At 35.4% G+C, this 21,348-nt stretch overlaps 1 protein-coding gene across 1 annotated transcript in view; it reads right to left on the bottom strand.

Annotated features, from left to right (window-relative positions):
* LOC136027279 (LIM/homeobox protein Lhx9-like) overlaps nucleotides 1-21,348 on the bottom strand; it is a 51,375-nt gene that overhangs the window by 10,784 nt on the left and 19,243 nt on the right. The window contains exons 2-5 of the mRNA XM_065704371.1: nucleotides 19,773-20,119; nucleotides 11,459-11,645; nucleotides 9,637-9,904; nucleotides 5,188-5,390 (exon numbers count right to left, since the gene is read on the bottom strand). Coding sequence (XP_065560443.1) covers nucleotides 5,188-5,390; nucleotides 9,637-9,904; nucleotides 11,459-11,645; nucleotides 19,773-20,119 — 1,005 coding nt within the window. The remainder of the gene's footprint in view (nucleotides 1-5,187; nucleotides 5,391-9,636; nucleotides 9,905-11,458; nucleotides 11,646-19,772; nucleotides 20,120-21,348) is intronic.

The following is a 21,348-nucleotide window of genomic DNA, read 5'->3' as shown; positions in this document are numbered from 1 at the left end:
ATTTTAGCTAGAAAAAGGCATATTTCTGGATGGTACGTGAACACGTGTTAAAACAAAATGCCTAGAGAAACAGAGTCGGAAATAATAATTATTTTTATTGGCTAATCGTCTCAGGTGAAAAGGAGGAGCTACATGCCTGTTCCACACTAGAAAATAAAGGATATATATTTCTTGAGAATAGTTATCTCTTGGCACCTAAAGGCAATTAAGGCTCTGTTGGAATATTTCTAGAGATCCCAAAGGAGACAGGTTTTGACGGATAACAAGACAAGATGACAGCCTGCTTGGGTTTGTCAGACAGGCTTATCAACAAAAGGCTGGGCCAAAATACTGAATAACCAATATGGGCAGAAACGGCAAAGAAATGGAAGAAAACACGCAACAAACCCGATAAGGAATTTAACATATTATCGTCTGAGTGCATTTTCGAATTCAGCACACAAATTTTTAAAAAATTATACCAAATTGCTTTTGCCCCCCCCCCCCAAAAAAAAAAAGAATTCGCTGCTAGTTTAATTGGTTGACCTGGACAGAAGAACATTTTTGGGGCGAAGTATCTTTCTCAGCTTTATGGTGGAAGAGGATTAGGTTGAATCCAAATCTAGAAGGAAAATCGGTTGAGAAAGTAGCTCCTAGGGGATACTAGATTATCCACTGTCTTGGCGGCTTCATTTTAGCTTCATTTTAAGAGACAAGTTAGAATGATGGTACCAGTCGTTTAATTTGAGGATAAGAAACTCCTTTGTCTTAATATTTGTTTAAACCTTTGTTTTAACCTTTGTTTGTTTACTGCATTGAATATAAACATACAGCCATTAAACGGTTTATTAGTCTCCATGATAATCCCTTGAAGGGATGCATTTGAAGCCTCTTCGTTCTTTCAGGCGGTCTCATAGGCTACTGTGACGCTGGTTAAGGGATTTGGTTTGGTAGGTTATCCCCCAATGACATCATCAATATATTCGAGAAAAAAAAGTCAGACTAAGACACTGGGAGCGCCATGCCTTAGTGGACAACCGAATGCGTAAAAACACACAGAGCAACCTTCAGAAAACGACCGAAGGCTGTTCAAAGGTATTTCAAGGGATTTATACTTCTTTAGCAGGCCTCTAGGTTATACTCTATCGATATCCTTTAAAACCTCAAAACATGGGGCAGTCCCCTAAAACGTCGATGTCTTTCAATTGATGCAAAGTCCAGCAAAGCCAAAAAATTTATTCTGCTACAGTCAAGGATGTAGTAGAGAAGCTCAAGAGTGCCAAATTGAATGAATTACAGTTGACCTCGATTATTTCATACAGTTCTATAAGCACGAGTAAAATTAACCTCGGGACAAATGAAAGAGAATAACATAAAAGAAAACATAACGCAAAGGAAGAAAAGAAGGCTGAGAACTATCGGAGAGACGATTGCTGTAATAAAGTCATTAAAGCTGAATTCGTAATAGAACCTGTAAAAGAAGGACCCATCCTTCACATAATCCTGTGATCATTCACATAATGTGAATTATGTGATCATTCACTTGCGATGATTCATTCACATAATGTTTTCAGTCTCTGCATCCAGACTGTATCAACTGCACTAATTCAAAAGGTTTTCTGGATTTTTTTTTTCTAGACTTTACATTTACAGACAATCCAGTCAAACCAAAAAAGGTCCGATTGGTTGATTTTATATTCTTCGATCTTATTTTGGTTTTAAAGCCATTTAATAAACCTTTTCCCCAAAATACACTATATTCTCTTTTCTCAATCACAGAAATAGTTAGGAAACAAATGTATTAAAGTAAAAAAAAAAAATCGTTGTCAATTAAGAAAAAGGTAAATGTTTACTTTCGTTCCAAGTGCTCTAAAGTGCGTATTACTACATATAGCAAGATTCTGATGATCGCATATTGTTTCTTATCATTATTAGAGAAGCGCGTCCATTTTTTAGCGTTCTAAAATCCCCTCCAACGAGACTAAAAATGCTTAATGTGGGCTTGCTTACAGGTAACATTGCCTATAGAGCGAAGTGTATTAGTCCATAAGCCCCGCGGGCAGCGGGGCAAGGTCTGTATTCTATATTTAATAAACCTCGTTTTTTTTTAGTTTTATCACTCTTTGTTGAATAAATATAGAATACAGTCCTCACCCCGCTGACCACAGGGCGTATGGACTACTACGCTTCGCTCCATAGGTAATGTTACCTGTAAGAAAGCCCACCTTATTCATTTTTAGTTTCCCCCATGGAAGAGGAGGGTCAACCAGAAACGGATGCGCTTCTCCAATAATGACAAGGAAACAATATGCGACCGTCAGAATCTTTATATATGCAGTAATACAAACTTTAGAGCATTTGGAACGAAAGTAAACATTTACCAAAATCAATTTTTTCTATTGTACAAGCAACTGTACAATAGAAACTTTAATACATAAAGTTTTATACATTAAAAATAATAAAAAAATTATTTTTTTGAGTCTCCTGCAAAATTTACGTTACGCGACATAATGCCTTTTGAACTGGTTCGGGCAAATTAAAGAAACAATGTTTTCTATGTTTATATTTGGACCACTCCGTAACTAGAAACGTTGGGTCTATAGTAATCTCTCAGCGCAAAATGTTGTATGGAAATCTCACTACTCATTGTTCGTGAGAGGTCGCGCTGATGAAAATAGTTTTTGATTTAACCAAACTCAACAAATGAAGGAACTGGCCAAACTTTGGTGTGAGGCCGATCATATTACAGGGCACATTTAGGTTGTTTCGTGATAAAGAAAAAGTTAGGCTACTAAAAGTCAGTCTGGTCCAAAACTTTTTTTGTTAGTTTGTCAGCCAATAAAGATGCTTCATTGGACGGCTGATCGTTAATGACCAAACACCTTTAAATAAAAACAAAATGATTAAAAATGGAAAGGACGGTCAATGAACAGCATCTTCATCCACACCAAGGAGGTAGAAGCTCCAATAAAAATTCTAGGACCAAGGGCCAGAAGGTTCTGAACCTTCCCATGTTACATGCTTATACAAGCCTCTGGTCCAACCTCAATATCTCTGGTTCTCTGTAAGTCAGAAACTGCAAAGCCCCTTGAACCATAAAGATAATTTCAGGATACTTGTTAAATACTTTTAAATACCTAACCTACCCAAAATACCATCTCTATATATTAAATATTTAGGTAAAATGTACCTGCATAGTAGTTTATCTCTCTCAGGCTAAGCTGATTATCTCCGAGTGCACACAGAGATACAGAATAACTGGTTTTATTACAGAGAGAAAGTGTGGTCGCTGTATTCAATAAGTACCAATGTCATAGTGTTTTAGCCCACTGCTTTATTTTCAGCTATTTAATTCGATTAAGAATTAATAAAATTAACTTATTTTATATTCGGTTGACTGAGAAGCTTTTTTTACTTGGCAGAAGCTTTCAAATGCAGTTATTGTTACTACTGTACAAGCCAAATCAGCTTCATTTCTCCGACGACTAACAAAAAACAGGTGAATACGATTAGGAAACCCTTTTGGATCACTTAGCTTGTAACAACTATCGAAAGCAGAAATCAATGCATTAAAACCGGTTGATATAGCTTTTTTTTCTATGTACTAAAACTTAGACAGTAGATAACTATCTTTAACCGGATTAACTTTTTGTAAACTATGTTTCTATCATTTATCGAGTATTTTTGCAACTTGTAAAGACATTTCGAAATCAACCAAACATATGATTTGAGTGGACATCAAAATCTGTAGAATTTTTCTATGGCGCCTTCAGAAGCAAAACATTTAGTGATCTAAGGATAACAAGCAAGAAGGTGACATTTCAACCTTTGTCACAGTTGTCACTTAAAAACAACAATTGTAGGCAAAAGAGGTGCATCTTTATGCTGATCTTTATGCTGACTTTATTGAGTATTCAGCACCTCATACCACACTGTCACACAATCTTCTCGTCCTAACATCTGTCCCCTGTAGACAAAGCTGTATCCAGGTGGGGTACCCGGTTGGATCCTCTCCCCCACCAGCAAAAAAAGCCTGACTCGTACAGAAGTAACGAAAATAAAAGTAAACAAGTTTTTGTTACGGTTTCGGAAGTTTTTTGTAAAATCCCCCACCCTTATAAAATCCTGAATACGTCCGTATCTGTAGATATGGTTTTGCTATGGGTAGGCCTACTATCCATTGGCACAACATACGGGTTAGATTTGTCACACATGGCATATCTTACATTTTTTTAAAGGTAAATTAGAAACCGAAAATGTTCACCATCATGGTCCCCCCTTTACCATAATATTCATTCTACAAGCCAAGGAAACCTACAAATTGAATATTATAGTAGAATAAATTGAAGATTCCTCTTTCAAATGAAAAGGCGTCGTAATCCCACGGTGCAGTGTAACATTCATCATTTCAATGTGTGATTTAAACTCCCCTTTTATCTAAATGCTTTGACATTAAATTAGCCCTTAACACTTTTCATTGTTTATTTTTACTTATCTTTTTATTGGTCGTGACCAAACAGGCTTATTGTTCATTTGAGGTAACAGAGGCGGATAGGCTACTTCTAGCTCATGAGCTTTCAGTTCATGAACTTTGTTTTGGACGGGGGCCATTTCATTTCAATTTATTTCAATGAAAATACCTTAAAGGGGTGTTTTTCAACGAAAATATCAAAAAATTAATTTCTAGAAAACTTTAGGGGGGGGGCAAAAGTCTGGGGCATGTGGGCAAATCCCCACTACATAATTATGAATTATGAAGCAAAAATGAAGCCATATTATTCAGCTACACGTTATTTTTGCATATTCCTTCCTGTTTAAATCTTTTATCAAAAATTATTGTTTATTTCTAAAGTTACAAGAAATTTGAGTTCGAACCAAAGAGAAGAAGAGAGATTACTGCACTACACTAGCCAATCACATTAACCCCTAAGTGTGTCAAAAAACGAAGCCAAATAACCCCATCCTTTTGCCCGTCGTTGTTTTTACCTCGTGAAATTTTAAGCAAAACCTGGTGTTGCTACGTGAAATTTCTTCATTGAAATTCTTAGAAAGTCGAAAGAATGAAGTTTTGAGACATTACATTTTTCACATGTAACATCTCCATTCCCATTTTTCACCACGCGTCCCATCAGAAATACCTAGAGCTGTCTGAAATAACTGTACGACTACTGATAATCAACTTATCTTTTGAAATTACAAACAACTGACCTGTAAGACTCTTTTCGAAAGGCCAGTCTTTTGAGAAAGCTGTTTAAGGTCTTTGGCATCGGGGTTGTGATTTGTCTGAAAATAGCTCTTAAGCATCCGTAGTTGATGGTGCTTAAAAGAAGTCCTCATCCTTTTTGTCCGTTGCTGAGAGCAGGAGCCATCATAGTTGGTATCACTTGAGTAAGGATCCATTAAAGAAGGGTCTGAGGAAACAAGGAGTAACAATAAATTAAATTTAAACTGTGATTTGGATAGCTAGAAAAATAGTTAGGGTACGACGATGACCTTAAGTAATTAAGAGAATGGTACTCACGTATTATCCAGAACACACTCGAGAAGCTAATTTAGGTTCATCATAATGAAATATACAAAAATAGGATAAAAATATAATATTTTAGAAACAAAACTATGAAAACTACAGCAGAAAATTATGGAAAGCAGGCCGCCCAGAGAGGATTATACCTAACCTAACCACCTCTATATATTAAATATTTAATTAAAATATATCTGCATCATCGTTTATTTCACGATAGAACGAGCTAGTTATAACCAAAGTCGGGAGTAAAAACCGGTTTACTCAGTTCAAACAAAGCAAACTTCTTCAGTGTGTTCTGGATAATACGTAAGTACCAAAGGAATAAATAAATAAAGATATGTTTTACTTTTACTCATATAAGCTCTTTTGTCTTAGTGAGGACTGTTAACTGGATATTAAATAGGACATAACGGTTATAATCTTTTATTGTAACATAAATTCTGCCAAAGGACATAAAATATCCTGATTTTGTACAAGACTTGGAACTATCAGGAACTATCCTGATAGTTCCTGATAGTTGATATATAGATTCTGCAACTATCAGGAAATATCCATTCAATTGATTTTAGCAGATTAACGGGACTGCCAAGAATTTTTTAATGATATCTTGAAAACAGAACATTTATTTATTTGTTTGCAGAAAATCAGACCTCGAGTTTTCCAAGTCGCAATTCACAGAGACAAGTCCCAGTATTAGGCTACGTGAGCATGAGGGGCCTTAAGTTGGTAGTAAAATTTAAATATTTCCCCCCCCCCATCTATAGGCAAAGCCAAAAGTAACCAAACGAAACGGCATTGATAAAAATATTGCCGATTTTGGGGAAAAAGATGTCTTTTGCAAGCCTTTACCCCCTCCCCACTCACATTTGAAAGAAAATTGGCAAATTCTTTCCTTGATTAAACATTTCAACGGGCTCTAATGGACACTGAGACTTAGAAAAAAAATCAGTCCGTCTGAGACTTAGCCAAATTACAAATTTGTTAAATTTTTGGGGTGGGATAGGTCCAACCCCTTCGTCAAGCTTTTCAATTTCCTGCAACACTCATGCATATATACAAAGTCCATCTACGTAAAAGTATATAACATCTTATTAGAATAATCTTGTCAAGCATAATCACCCTGACTTAACATTTAAACAAATTTTAATATACGCCATGGTGTATATTTTAAGTGGGTTTCCGAAATGATGAACTTTATTTTTTCAACAGCACTTGGTAAAGATAGTAGTTCCAATCGTAGATTTTTTTTTTTTTTTTTTTTTTTTTTTTTTTTTTTTTTTTTTTTTTTTTTATATATATATAGTTATATAATCAAAATTGTTCTATTATTTCGTCTGTAATTAACACAGTGGTGTAAATTCATGAAAATTTAAGCGGAATGGAGAAATTTTTTAATCTAGGGGGCCAATCGTCGATTTTTACATTTTTCAATGAAAATTCCTATAATGAGTGTTTTTACCCATAAGTCTTTTTTTCGAAACCTAGAAGTGCAAAAATCTAGTAGACCCATGCCCGTTATCCTTCCTCTCAATGGATACTGAATGGGGGTGGGGGCACTGGGGGAGCACTTGAGCTTTACCCGATGTGTTTACCCCCCAGGCTTAGGAAAATAATGCTTTAGGTATTTTCAGTAAAAAACTGCCCCCCCCCACATAAATTAGAAAAATACATTTTGCCCCCTCCTAATTTTTACATTATTATCATCATCTCAAAAAGTAAATTATAATACTTTTACAGTTTACAGACCAAAGGGTTAACAGCTTTCAAATTGTGCACACCATGTGATGCGTTCCACGTTCGTCAAAAGCGTGGCAAGTGTGGCGCGAAGAGATGTGACAGAATTGTGCCATGTGTGATAGAACAAACGGTACTTCATTACTTCAATTAGTGAAGAGGATTAGGCAAGTCCACAATGCAGACAAAACCATATTAAAATAAATGAAAAACCATTTATTTAGACATATTTCGTTAAGTAAATATGATTCTTTTTTTTCGCCTTCAGTTACAACCAATCTTATCCTACGCCTAAAATATCGATGATAAAAATGGCAGTCAGGTAAAACTACAATGTAGAAGCTTTAACGAGCAAAACAGAGGATTTATTTTATAGTTGGGATATTACTTTCTGTGTATAACTATTCGAAATTGTGAGCAATTTACATGGCAGCTATACTTGCTAAGAAGTTCCGTTACGATGAGTATTTTTATGGATACTCAACGATTGCGTATACACAATCGTGACAACCTAATCCCTTTGAACAAGTCACTCATCGTGTTGTGTTTACAACATTGCAGTTTCCTTGCTACTGGCCGGGAAAAGATAAAAATGATAACATCAAACCAGCTTGGTTTGGTGTTATCATTGCTTGGTTGGTTTGGTTTGATGCAAGTTTGGTTTGATGCAACGATCAAACCAAGCTTGGTGCATCGTTAGGCTAAATGGACCATAAAGCCATCCGTCGAAAACAGAGCAGAATGGCTTTAGTCGAACCAGAAATGAAAAAATTAATAAGAACCAGGTATATCGTACTCAAAAGATGCATATCTGTATGTTTGGAGACCCACAAGTTCCCTGAAATCTTTTTTTTTCAATTTTACGGACACTTCTTATACAAACTGTCATTGTCCCCCCCCCCCCTTCCAAAAAAAAATTGTGTATATGCCTGGTCCATATTGTCTTATATTTAGCTTACCCTGACAGCGCAAATAAAGAATGTTTTAATTGCAATATCAGTTGCGTCATTTGGGAGGCAGGGGGAGACTTACCCCATCTAGATTTAAAAAACAACTTTTTGCGGGTACTTTCGCTGAAAAATACTTTTTTTTGGCATTCTCATTGAAAAATGACACACTTAACCCTAGATTTTGAAAAATATACTTTGACCCCCCCATGAATTTTCATGAATGGTGCAACACAGATCAAAAATCAATCAAAGGGTAAGAATTAAAAGGAACAAGCAAAATGGATAATATATTTACCACTTAAAATTACAAAACTTATCCTTATATACATAGTCTCTTTTTAACTAATGTTTAAAAGCAAAAATGTTGTAATTCCACTGCCAGCATTTACACCAAAATCACCATGTCTATCAACACTACGGATCGCTATACATAATGTGCCGTACTCTTATACCCCATCACAGAGGCGCCATTTGGACCAAATCTTGGGGTGGGCATGACCTCCATCTTGCCCCCCCCCCGAATCACTTCGTGTCGCGTAATCATCTAGGAAATGGCCATTTGACAGAACTCAAGAATTTTATTATGTGTCTAACCTACTTTCAAAGTTTACAATGATTAATAGCAAATAGCATAATTACCCCCAAGATCGTCAAGTAATTATGCGCTTTGTTTAATAGGCGTGCAGTAATTTCAAATCAATTGGACAGAATGGATAATGCTGGGCGTAAGGGCCCTTTGTGGTGGAAGCTTGGGCCCCCTGGAAAATCTGGGATGTGCATTTAACCACCTCTGACCCCCCCCCCCCCAAATGGTGCCTCTGCCCCACCATCGACCCATCATAGACTTAACAACATTATAGGCTTCAAAACAAGCTAGTACACTGACCCAGTATAAATTTATTAAGTTAGCATGCACAGACTGGCACAAACGCGTGTAGCGGTCCAACGCCTTGTGTCCCAAGGATACGTGTGGGAGGTTTTTAAACTATAGTCATTATACCAGTCTAAAACTCTATCATTTTAGCGTGTGCGAAATGACCTACTACGTACCTCTCTGTATAATGGAAGGTCTGGAGGGACAAGATCTATTTTTACAATTGGCTAGAAACTTATTGAAATAAAAAAAAAAAAATGGGCTATTCACCGCTTTGGAAAAACCGCATTGTGGAGAGTTATATAAGAATAATCTCTATGCATCTGCTCAGGGGCACAGCTCCAGCATTTTTATTGGGGGGACAAGGAGGGTCTCCATCCACAGAGTCAAGGGACATAGGCTATATAATAATCTTTTCTCCAACTTAATGGAGGGGTAACTGCCCCCCTAAGACAACACCACTACAACTACTGACACTAGATTGGGCTAATATCTGGCCCATCTTGTTGGCGAAAACAAAACAAGGACATGCTCAAATAACCTGTAACAGCTGAATCAACTTGAATGAAACGTACCCATTGAATCAAGTTTTGCTCTCCGTTTCCTTGGCCTTCCTTTCTGTGGTGCTGATAGATTTTGCAGATTCATCGTAGCATTTGGGTAGAACTGCGTAGGTACTGTACTAGGTAAGAAAGACATGTAAGATGGAAAGGAGGTACAATTTATAGGTAATAAAGCTGGCAAAGGAGACTGTGTCATTGGATGTTGAGCGGTTGGACTAGAGACAAATTGGCTTTCTGACGGAAAGGGGGTTTTTTGGCCGTCATGTTGGCTCAGGACATCCTGCAATATAAAATAAGAATCATAAGGTAATTCAAAGGAAGCGGCAATACTCTTGACCTAAATCGGTATGAATAAACACGAATATTCACAAGAAAGTATAACTAAAACAGGGAACAAATACTAAACTAAAAACTCAGCTGAATAAACCGCAGAGAAATAGAGAGATTACTTGTGAAAAATCTGTTAAAACATATTTTTCGATCTTTTAACTGGTTTAAAATTATACCCAGCGGAACATTTGAGCCAGTAAATGAACAAATGAATGTGAGAGTAAACGAATAAATGACAAGATAAAATTAATCAGGACTGACTAAGGAGGTGCTGCCAGCCACATGGACTTTGGTACTTTTATATATTTTGGGCTGTAGTACTCATTGACAAAGCCTTAATATATAGAAAATAAATATTTTATAAGGCCTTTAAAATAATTTCGGTTTCTAAAAGTATTTTGAACCGAATAAATGTGTTCTTGAAATGCGAAGTTATTGCCCGATTTTTCTCGTGTGAGCTTAATGGATAATATGTAGATTACAGTACGCCCCAGACGTAAGCCAATGAAATTAAAACACCCTCTTTGCTACGAATTTATTGGAAAGTAACCCTCTTTTTCTCTCTGTTCACACTCTTCCTAGATAACCTATAGGGGGGGAGACTACTAAAAAATATACTAAAAAAAGAAAAGTAACATGAAGTGTTGTTCTTAATTCACCCTGGGTAAACTGAACACATATACAGTTGAAATATGGTTGTATCAGGTATAGTGACAAAGTTATAATCATAAATTACAATTTTTATTTTTTATAGAAAAAAAAGTGAGTCTTCCAAGTAGGCAAGAGACTGCAAAAAAAAATAACCTTCGATAACCAATATTTTTACTATACTCTTCACTTGTTTGGCACTTATTTTGAATATTTGTGCGTCTATGTCCTTGTCTATGTCCATGTCTTTTTCTATGTCTATGTCTTAAAAGGGGTAATGGTTTCTTAGGCCCCCCCCCCAAAAAAAACAGTGCTATGCAATTAAAAAATATTTATTTTCAGGTAGCCTAATATCTAAACATCACCAACAGTTATTATAACTAAATTAAGGATCAATAAGGGGGCTTTATCTGGAGGCTCTGGTGCGGTTTCTTGAAAAATCAGTGTGTTAGGTAGAAGAGATTACTGGATCTATTCCAATTAAACTGATACTTAAAAGCGGAAATACCTAGTTTCTTTTTTGAATTGTGTTACGTTATCTATAGTATAAAATAGCAATTAACTGCAGTTTTGCATCTACCTGTGGTGTAGCGAGGAATTTTCTGGGTCTATGCAGAAGCCAAGTTTCCCGTCAACTTCTTTATACCTGACACACCGCTGGCGACACAGCAATGTTTAACTATTGATCGATCAACGAGAAATGTGATGGCAGAGATGATTTTTTCAAAAGCCTTAAGTGATCATATCAGAGTCATTATAATCGGTACAATTAAGATATCAATTTCGTAGCATGAAAGACACGCTACTGGAGCGGAGCCAAGTTAATGAATTACTGAAAGTTTTTCAAAGCATATACCTGATAGTGCTGCTGACACAGAAGCCTAGACCCAAAAAGACAGAAGCTATCTCCCTTTTGTAGCTTTACTTCACAAGTCTGGCAACTAAAACAGTCAACGTGAAACACAAGCTCTTTAGCACGCAAGACCATCTCATTCGGATTGAGAACGGCATTACACTTTCCACAACGCCTGCACCTAAAAAGCCTGAAAAAATAAAAAATAAGATTAAAAATAGAAATAAAAGATGAAAAATATAAATAAAGGATCAGAAATATAAATAAAGGATCAAAAATATAAATATAGGATCAAAAATATAAATTAAGAATCATCAAAGGCATTCTCAAGCATGAGCATTAATGAATGTCAATAAGAATGGTCGTTGGAGAGGGCCTTAGATCCAAAATTTTTTCTCAGGAGCCAGAAAAGCACTCATCAGTTACGTACACAGTAGGGGGCTTTAATGGAGTTCTATTAATCAAGAAAATCACAATTAAGCAAGTAAAAATAGGCAACAGATTTGACAAATATGTTTATTGCACCTGTTTTCCATAGATTCTTGCCTCTCCCCCCACCCAAAGTGAAAGCTTAAAGGGGTGTAAAAATAGGTTAGTGGATATAGGGGGGATACCTTTTTGCACATTATCATTGAAATAAAAATTGTTTCTGCCCCCCGCCCTGATACTAAGAAAATACATTTCTCCCAGGACCTTGCCCAGGGGGATACCGAGTTCGAACGCTCTTCCCCCCGCAATTTTTTCCTGGCCGGTACAAAAGTACCAAAAATACATGTAAACAAATCTTTATTTTATTTTGTAGAATTATTTTTGTGACTCCTCCCTTTGAACAAAATTTCTGGATGCAGCCCTTTTGGGACTTCTGAATGTAGTCCAGAATAGGAATATGAAACGCCACTATAAATATTGATAAGAACCATTTAAATTTCAAATAACAGTATACTTGACTGCCATAAAAGTTTTCGTTATATTTTTCTAAATTAACACCGGAATTTAACCGATACATTATTTTTTTTTTTTTTTACAGCTAAACCTACCCCTAATAAAAAAAAAGGAAAACGATTCCTATCTCATATTAACATTTGTGATTTGACTATTTTATTTGGCGTACATTCAAACGATGATGCAATTAGCAAAAGGAAGTCAAAGTTTTAACATTTATTATTTATATAATCTAACTTATAAAAAGAATCACGTAGCAGTTCGATCAGTTCATCCATAAAATTTACAACAAGTAAAATTCAAGTCTTTTATTCATACAGGGAAAAACGCTATCCTTTCCAAAGAATCATTGATGCGAATCATCATCTGTTGTTGCTTCTATATACCATCAAATAAAAAAACAAGTTCTTTGGACTGAAATTGAGGAGAGACATTAAAACTTAAAACGAACAGAAACTATTCCGTTTATGAAAGGGCCTGTCCCCTCCTCAACACCCCGCTCTTCACGCTAGGGTGCGACTATTTCTCACAACTCTAATTTTTAAAACAATAAAAAACTTAAGCGTAAAGAGCGAGGCGTTGAGGAGGTGAAAGCCCATTTCAAATACGGAATAATTTCTGCTCAATTTAAGTTATAATGTTGCTCCTGAACACAGCTTAGATAACAATAGTATCCAAGTGCGTTACCACGCACTTTGTCCCAAAAATAAAGCAAGTTTTCATAACTGTATTGGTATCTAAGCTGTACCCCTGAATCACAAAAAGCTTAATTATAATAGCCTAAATAGCCATTATGAAAGTACTAAAAAAAAACCTAGCGTAAAGAGCGAGGTATTAACGAGGGACGAACCTCCTCATATACATAATAATTTCTGTTCGTTTTAAGCATTAATGTTACTCCTTTCTTTCAGTTAAAAAAACTTGTATTTTTCATTTTATTTTTGATCGTTTTATTTAAATAATGCTGGGAAATCCGGCACCCCCTTCATGGAGAATTCCCTTCCTCGTGAAAAATTTCTTCATGGAAAAATCCTCCCGCGTAACCTTCTCCCCTCAGGCACCAAGGGGAAAAACAGCCTGAAAATGTCTGTATACTTCCCAATAACCAATACTATATGCAAATAATGGCCATAGTTCACAACTTGCAGCCCTTTCCCCGGGGACTGTGGGGATTTGTCATCCTCAAAGACATAGTTAATAGATTTTTTCGACTATCGGTGACTTTGGGGGAAAATGAGCGTAGGAGGGGGCCTAGTTGCTCTCCAGCTTTTTGGTCACTTAAAAAGGGCACTAGAACTTCAATTTCCGTTTGAATAAGCAATCTCACGATATTCTAGGACCACTGGTTCGATACGTTCACCCCTGGGGGAAAATGCATTTTTGCCAGAAGAAATCTCTTCTGGCAAAAAATACAAATCCCACATTTTTGCAGATAGAAGTTTGAAACCCTTGCAGTCGGCTCTCCGATACGCTGAATCTGATGGTGTGATTTTCATTAAGATTCTATGACTTTTAGGGGACGTCTCCCCCTTTTTCGAAAATAAGGCAATTTTCTCAGGCTCATAATTTTTTATGTATAAACCTAGACTTGATAAAACTTATATATTTGAAATTAGCATAAAAATCTGATTCTTTTGATCCATCTGTTGGTATTAAAATTCCGTTTTTTAAAGTTTCGGTTACTATTGAGCCGGGTCGCTCCATGCATACAGTTCTTTACCACAAGCTGTTTAATATGGATTTTTGCGACAAACGAATATCTGCTTAAGACCAAATATATTTGTCACAAGGAGTCAATGCCTTTTTCTAATACCAATAGGTTTTTGCCATAACAATGAAGATTATCTTCGCACAATAATATTGTTGTCATTTTTTGTGGCGGTGTAGACTTTTTAGTCCCTCTCTCTCAATTTTGAAAAATGCCTTTTTAGTGAGTACTAGCTGTTGGGGTGGCGCTTCGCGCCACCCCAACACCTAGTTGGTGGGGGCGCTTCGCGCCCCCCCCCCAAGCCCCCCCGCGCGCGTAAGTCGTTACGCGCCATAATAGTTACGCGCCATTGTAGTTGTGTCCCTATGTCCCACCTGTGAATATAGATAGATATATATATATGGTTTTAACTACGTAAAACTTGCGAATATACAACATTCTTTGCTGTCCCATTGTCTTTGCATATAAATAGATTGTCAGGTTTACCGACTCTTGAACATGCAACATATAATGGTCCATGGGAAAACAATCTGTATTCAGATCTATACCTCATGATTCTAATGATTGCCCTTGAGCTTTGTTGATGGTGATTGCTAATCGACCATTCCCTGTCCCGGTGTCCCGGTCGTCATTTACATCCCCCTGTTTCCCCCGGTGTCCCCGTTGTAGTTGTGTCCCTGTGTCCCGGTCGTCATTTATATTCCCTGTGTCCCGGTCGTCATTTGTATCCCGGTGTCCCGGTCTGTATATACATTCGTTTTTTAGTTTTGTTTTTCTCCTTTATTTTTTTCCTTTTTTTTTCTGTTTTAGCTTATTTAGATTTTTAGATTTTTTAGTTTTTTTATTAGTTTTTAGTTTTTTTTTCTTTTTAGTTTTTTTGTCCCGGTCGTCATTTATATCCCCCTGTTTCCCCCGGTGTCCCCGTTGTAGTTGTGTCCCTGTGTCCCGGTCGTCATTTATATTCCCTGTGTCCCGGTCGTCATTTATATTCCCTGTGTCCCGGTCGTCATTTGTATCCCGGTGTACCGGTCTGTATATACATTCGTTTTTTAGTTTTGTTTTTCTCCTTTATTTTTTTCCTTTTTTTTTCTTTTTTAGTTTATTTAGATTTTTAGATTTTTTAGTTTTTTTATTAGTTTTTAGTTTTTTTTTCTTTTTAGTTTTTTTGTAGTTTTTACCTTCTTTTTAGTTTTGTTAATTTTTTTTTTTTACTTATGTCCTGGTCGTCATTTATACTCCCTGTGTCCCGGTGCTTTGTTGATTGCTAATCGAACATTCCTTTTGTCCTGGTCGCTTTCTCTTTGTTTACCTTTATTTTAGCTTATTTTTCAGTTTTTTCCTTTTTTTTAGTTTTTAGTTTTTTTAGTTTTTTTTAGTTTTTTTTTTTTTAGCTTTTTTATTTTTTTTAGTTTTTTTAGTTTTTTAGCTTTTTTATTTTTTTTATTAGTTTTTAGTTTTTTTTTTTTTGTAGTTTTTGCCTTTTTTTAGTTTTTTTAGTTTTTTAGCTTTTTTATTTTTTTATTAGTTTTTAGTTTTTTTTGTAGTTTTTGCCTTTTTTTAGTTTTTTCAGTTTTGACGTCACCTGATCCAGTTTTTTCAGGTGACGTCACCTGATCCACGATCCACAGATCCACAGACAACTTATTTTTATATATATAGATAGTTTTTTTTTTTTACTTATGTCCTGGTCGTCATTTATACTCCCTGTGTCCCGGTGCTTTGTTGATTGCTAATCGAACATTCCTTTTGTCCTGGTCGCTTTCTCTTTGAGTGTCGTCATTTATTAGTTTTTTCCTTTTTTTCTTTTTAGTTTTTTATTGGTTTTTACCTTTATTTTAGCTTATTTTTCAGTTTTTTCCTTTTTTTTAGTTTTTTTTTATTTTTTATTTTTTTTAGTTTTTTACCTTTTTTTAGTTTTTTTAGTTTTTTTAGTTTTTTAGCTTTTTTACTTTTTTTTATTAGTTTTTAGTTTTTTTTTGTAGTTTTTGCCTTTTTTTAGTTTTTTCAGTTTTTTTTTTAGTTTTTTATTGGTTTTTACCTTTATAGTTTTTTTAGTTTTTTAGCTTTTTTTTTTTTTATTAGTTTTTAGTTTTTTTTTGTAGTTTTTGCCTTTTTTTAGTTTTTTCAGTTTTGACGTCACCTGATCCAGTTTTTTCAGGTGACGTCACCTGATCCATCCACAGACAGACAACTTATTTTTATATATATAGATTTCAAATAATATTTTATTTTGTATTTATATTGAAAAGTGAAAACTTTGCCCGGCCTCTTGGACAGTGAAAAATACATTTACCCCCCCCCCCCTCTCTCTAGTTATTTTGAATTGACGCCATTTCAAATTTCTTCGCTTCACCATTTCTTTGCTGCTTCGACAAAATAAAAATCGTTTCAGCTGTATGAAATTTTTGTTTCCACTAAAACTCATGATGTTTTCTTTAGGTCAAGAAAACCATTTGACTGAAAATGAAGACGGTAAACCGTATTCCCGCTATGATGTTCCAATTATACCTTATGTTCTGTAGTTCTGATTGCATTAAATATAGCCCTATATAAATCACCTCCAACTGAACGCACACTCTAAACGTTACAGTTTTAAGGATTAGTACATAATCAAGCCATATTCTGATTTTTTTTTCAAGACGTCAAAAAGTGCATTTTGCAGTGACATTTTTTTCGTGGTGGAGGGGGATGCTTTTGAACAATATCAGGAGATATTCAGAGACATTCTGTCTGAGTTAATTCAAAAGGCGGTATGAGACAATTTTTGGAAAACGTAGACATACAACATATCTCCTCAAACTAGTCAAATTCTATGGATATCTATTTTTGATTCTTAGAAATTTAGAAGTGTATACTATTCCCGAAGTGTATGATACACCTTTATTGCATTGACCCCAAAAAAATTGGTAATTGGGATTTCCATATCAAAGTTGTTCGGCCATATCTTAGATTCCTAGAATAATCTTTACTGTAAACAGTTTGTCCTTAATAAATAGGGCCTGCGTTTCAAAAGGACCCCCCCCCCCAACAGAAAATTCACCCGCACAAAATTATCCCTTTCATGAAAAATTTTTCCAAACGCAAAATTGTGCAACGAAAGAGACAGTGCAAAATAGGTACCTCAAAATGTCGATCAGATGTCCTAAATTGTAACAAAAGGACCAGATATCAAAAAAGGATCCAGGACAGGGGATTGTTGGTCTCGAGGTTGTTGGTTGGTGGCTCGCTTTTGGAATTAGTTTTTTTGTCTTATATAGTTTTTAATTCTGTTAAATTTTTATTTCATATATTGTTGGTTTTCCCCACTGTTAGATTTTTAATTCTTCCTGTTTGGGCTTTTGTTTCTTTTTACTTTCCACGTTGTCTTTTTTTATTGTAATTCGATTTGTTTCGTTTGTATTTTTGCATTGAACTATTTTCTCGAGACTTGTCTTATAGCCCTGAAGAAGGGAAGTGGTTGTCCTCCTGCGATATTTGTCTTGTGTCTTCCAGTATTTTTGCCGACTTTATAAAAACCCCATTCTCGATTTTCTTTCTTCGGTTTTTTCTTCTTTGTTTACTTAGACTATTACTTGATTGTCTGGGATATGAAATTCAGTCCATTTTAAATTTGCTTTTTGCTCACTTAATGATGGACTCCATGTTATTATTTTATCTAATGTTTTTTTTTCATAGAGTTAACTTTATTAATTTGGGTTTTAATTTCTTTTTGCTTTCCGCGTTGTTAATTTTATCAGGCTTGTTCGTTCTCATTTTTGCTCAGAAAATGTGAACATATGTCCTTGAGACATTCTCAAGTTTTTTTTTTTTTTTCTTGAGAAAAATCTTTTTTCTTCTCAAAGAGACTCTTAAGTTTTTAATTTTTCTATTTTGGGTTTTGTCTCTTTTTAATTTCCACGTTGCCTGTTTTCGTCTTTTTAATTTTTATTCGGCTTGTTTCATTCTTATTTTTGCTCAGAAACTACGAACATACATCCTTGAGACTTTCTCAAGAATTTTACCTTGAGTAAAATCCTTTTTCCTTTTCTAGGAGACCTTTAGATTTTTTAATTCTTCAAATTTAGGTTTTATCTATTTTTACTTTCTGCTATGTCTTTTTTGTCTTTTTATTTTTATCTGGTTTGTTTCATTTGCATTTTTCGAAAGAAAGCATGATGAACTGTTTGATTACATTCATTTTCTTCTTCTTTTCACTGAAAAAGCCCTGTTACATCTCATTAAAAAGGGAGACATCTGGTCCTTTTGTTACTCCTTATGACATGTGATCGACATTTCGAGGTAGGCCTAGAACTACCCATATGTAATTTCTCTGTGACTGCTCAATTTTACATGTGGGGGAATTTTTCATGATGGGGATTTCCTGGAAAAAATTTCCAGGGAGATTTTTCAGGTGGAAAACACCTAGAACCCTCGAATAATAATTAAGAAAAATTTTGACTTCCTGTAAAATTTTTGCGAAAATTTAAGAAAAAGAAAATATTGCGAAAATATACGCGTGAAACTTGCAGAAAAACTCAAGCCTTCCGCTTTCCTGTTAAATTATAGCTTTAAAATATGTAATATTATAAATCATTATATTAAAATTAAATATAGTAAAAGTAAAATAATTATTATAGTAAAAGTAAATAATACGATAGTGAAATTCGCAATATTATAAGTGGTTTGGATATCAGTAAGAAATAAATTAAGCAATCAGTGTGGCTATATTTAATGAAATTTTACAAACAGAATTTCATTCTAATCTACAAATAAAATAACTGAAATAGAGAAAATTATCAAAATATATTGAGTTGATCTATTGCTTTGGGTCAATCTTAAACAGGCAACACGCGTTTTTCCTTTAAAATCCAGAGACAATCAGCAGTACTAGGTACAACTTTCCGATTGGAGGCAATGGGACTTGGTGGGCTGAACTGCAACTCAGTTTGGGGAGTTCCTCCATAACAATAATAACAGCATACCAATAAACTCTATTTTATTGCTAAACTCTATGGTAAAAATGTTCTGATCTTTATTTAAAAGCGAAAAAAACAAAGAAAGAAAAAAAAAATCTCTGGAAATACTAGCCATTACTTTGGTATGCACTATGAAATTGGTTCACATAATGAAACTACTACTGCTCTATTATTACTAAACTCCAAGGCAAAACAGTTCTGATCCTTATTTAAAACGAAACATAAAAATAAAAAAAAATTCTGGGAATACTAGCCATTACTTTGGTGTACACTATGAAATTGGTTCACATAATGGAAGATACAATATTAATATACAATTTTTTTTTCAGAAGCTTATATATTCGAGCAAAACTCGGTGTCTACATTTAACAATAATAAAATGTACTAAATAGATGTTTCAGAAACCTATTTGTGGTCCTATTGAAATAGCACTCTTTTCTACGGACAATTACAATGAAAGAAATGAAAGAAATAATAAAATGGTAATAATAAAGCCAAAGGTTGCCCACTTTCAGCAATCTTTTGCAACATATTGTACAGTACGGGTAGCAAAAATATGCCAAGCGGGGTGCGAGACAATACAGCACGGCGGGGGTATGGCTAAGCGTGGGAGGGAGTGTATCACATGTCGTGGAGTAAGTGGTGCTCCCAGATGTACACCAGGAGGCGGAGATTGGGTAACCTCTCGGATGAGCAGAAAATAAGTAAATACCTGCAATAATCCTCCTTGCAGTAAATCATATTCTCTTTGGAAAAGCACGAATTTGAAGAAGCAAGTGTCCTACAACATAATACGCACTTCAAGCAGTCCGCATGCCAAACTTTATCCACGGCTGACAAATAGTACCGATCAGTTATTAAAGAATTACACCCGCCACATCTGAGTTCGGGCTTATTAGTTGGCACTGTTGGCCGCGCAGTATTATCGTACGACCTATCGCTCTTCACTGGTTGACCTTGATGCAAATAGGTGTTTGATGACCATTGAATTGATTGATGCTCTGGAATATCTGGAGAAAGGCCGCATGGAATCCGTGATTCAAGCTTTTCATGTTGATGCTGAAAAAAAAAGATAAATTGCTCGATTTTGGAGAATAATTCACAGCTTTATACATTTTGTTTTTATTGCCTTATACTCAGACATATCTTCTTAAGTTGAAAGATTCAGTAGCGAAGCAAACCAAAGCCTTCATTTTAACTGTCAGAGCGCCAACATCAACGCATAGCGGAATACAGATATTTTCACTGGACTCGTGAAGTAAGTTTTATCACCTGCAGCGACCATAATATTAGAGCAGCCGATGAAGTAGCCCTACTGTGAAAATAACCGATTTCCTTTTAGAGCAAAAGTGAACTCTGTCTATGCTTTCTGCTTTTATTTCCAAGGCTGAGCTATTTTTCTCAATATTAATTCATTTAAACAATGAAAGTGAGCCAAGACCCCTTAACTTAGAGTTGGTTTAGTTTCAAATGTTTGGCAAATACTTGTCTCATTGCATATTAAAAACTGAAAGCAAGCAATTCGAAGTTAATCTTTTGAATTTGGGAACTATGTACCAAAACTTGACCATTATAATCACTTATGTTTTCCATACAGTTTTGACTTTATTCTGTGTTTTTTAGAATTATGGTCCTGGAATCACGTACTTTAATGTAAGTTCTTCAACTTTTCTGACGTCATTATCCGACTATTAAAAGGGAAGAGAATGAACATAGCAATATTTGAGGGGTTACTCTCTTTCAGAGATCATCAGCACCAGGTGGCGCATACCAAGCGTGACAGACAGGGCCTTATCAAGGATTTTTGTTTAGGGGGGAGGGTATTTTTCCGGGCGATTTTACAAAAAGAAACAAACTCATCGCATAAAAATTTATTTATATGTATTTTGTTACGTTTTTACGAGTTGGACAGACGTTTCAAACGGGGGGGGGGATATGGCCTTGGTTGTAGAACTGTGTCAAGTGCTTTGAGGAGTGTTCCAAGTGTTTTCGAAAATTTGCAGAGCGTGTTGGAGCTGCACCAAGCGTGGCAGAACTGTGCGGTAAACGCTGCGTTGCGATTTACACCAGGCGGCTGGAAGTTAGCGCCTCCTCAGTAATATTGTAAAGAGCTGATGTCGCATTCTATGTATATGTTTAAAACATTTTTTTGCTTGAAATGGCATGTTGACAATTTCGAAGACAAGAATTATCAAGATAAGTGATATTATAATTTTTGCTGCACAGAAAGTGCTCTTTCTCGGGTTCCTGAGACAGATGGCCCAAAGTCACCTTTATCAAAACATAAT

The sequence above is a fragment of the Artemia franciscana genome, chromosome 1 (genome assembly GCF_032884065.1).
Source record: "Artemia franciscana chromosome 1, ASM3288406v1, whole genome shotgun sequence".
In the NCBI taxonomy this organism is placed as follows: Eukaryota; Metazoa; Arthropoda; class Branchiopoda; order Anostraca; family Artemiidae; genus Artemia; species Artemia franciscana.
Note: the sequence above shows the minus strand (reverse complement) of the source record. Positions and strands in the feature narration are given on the sequence as shown.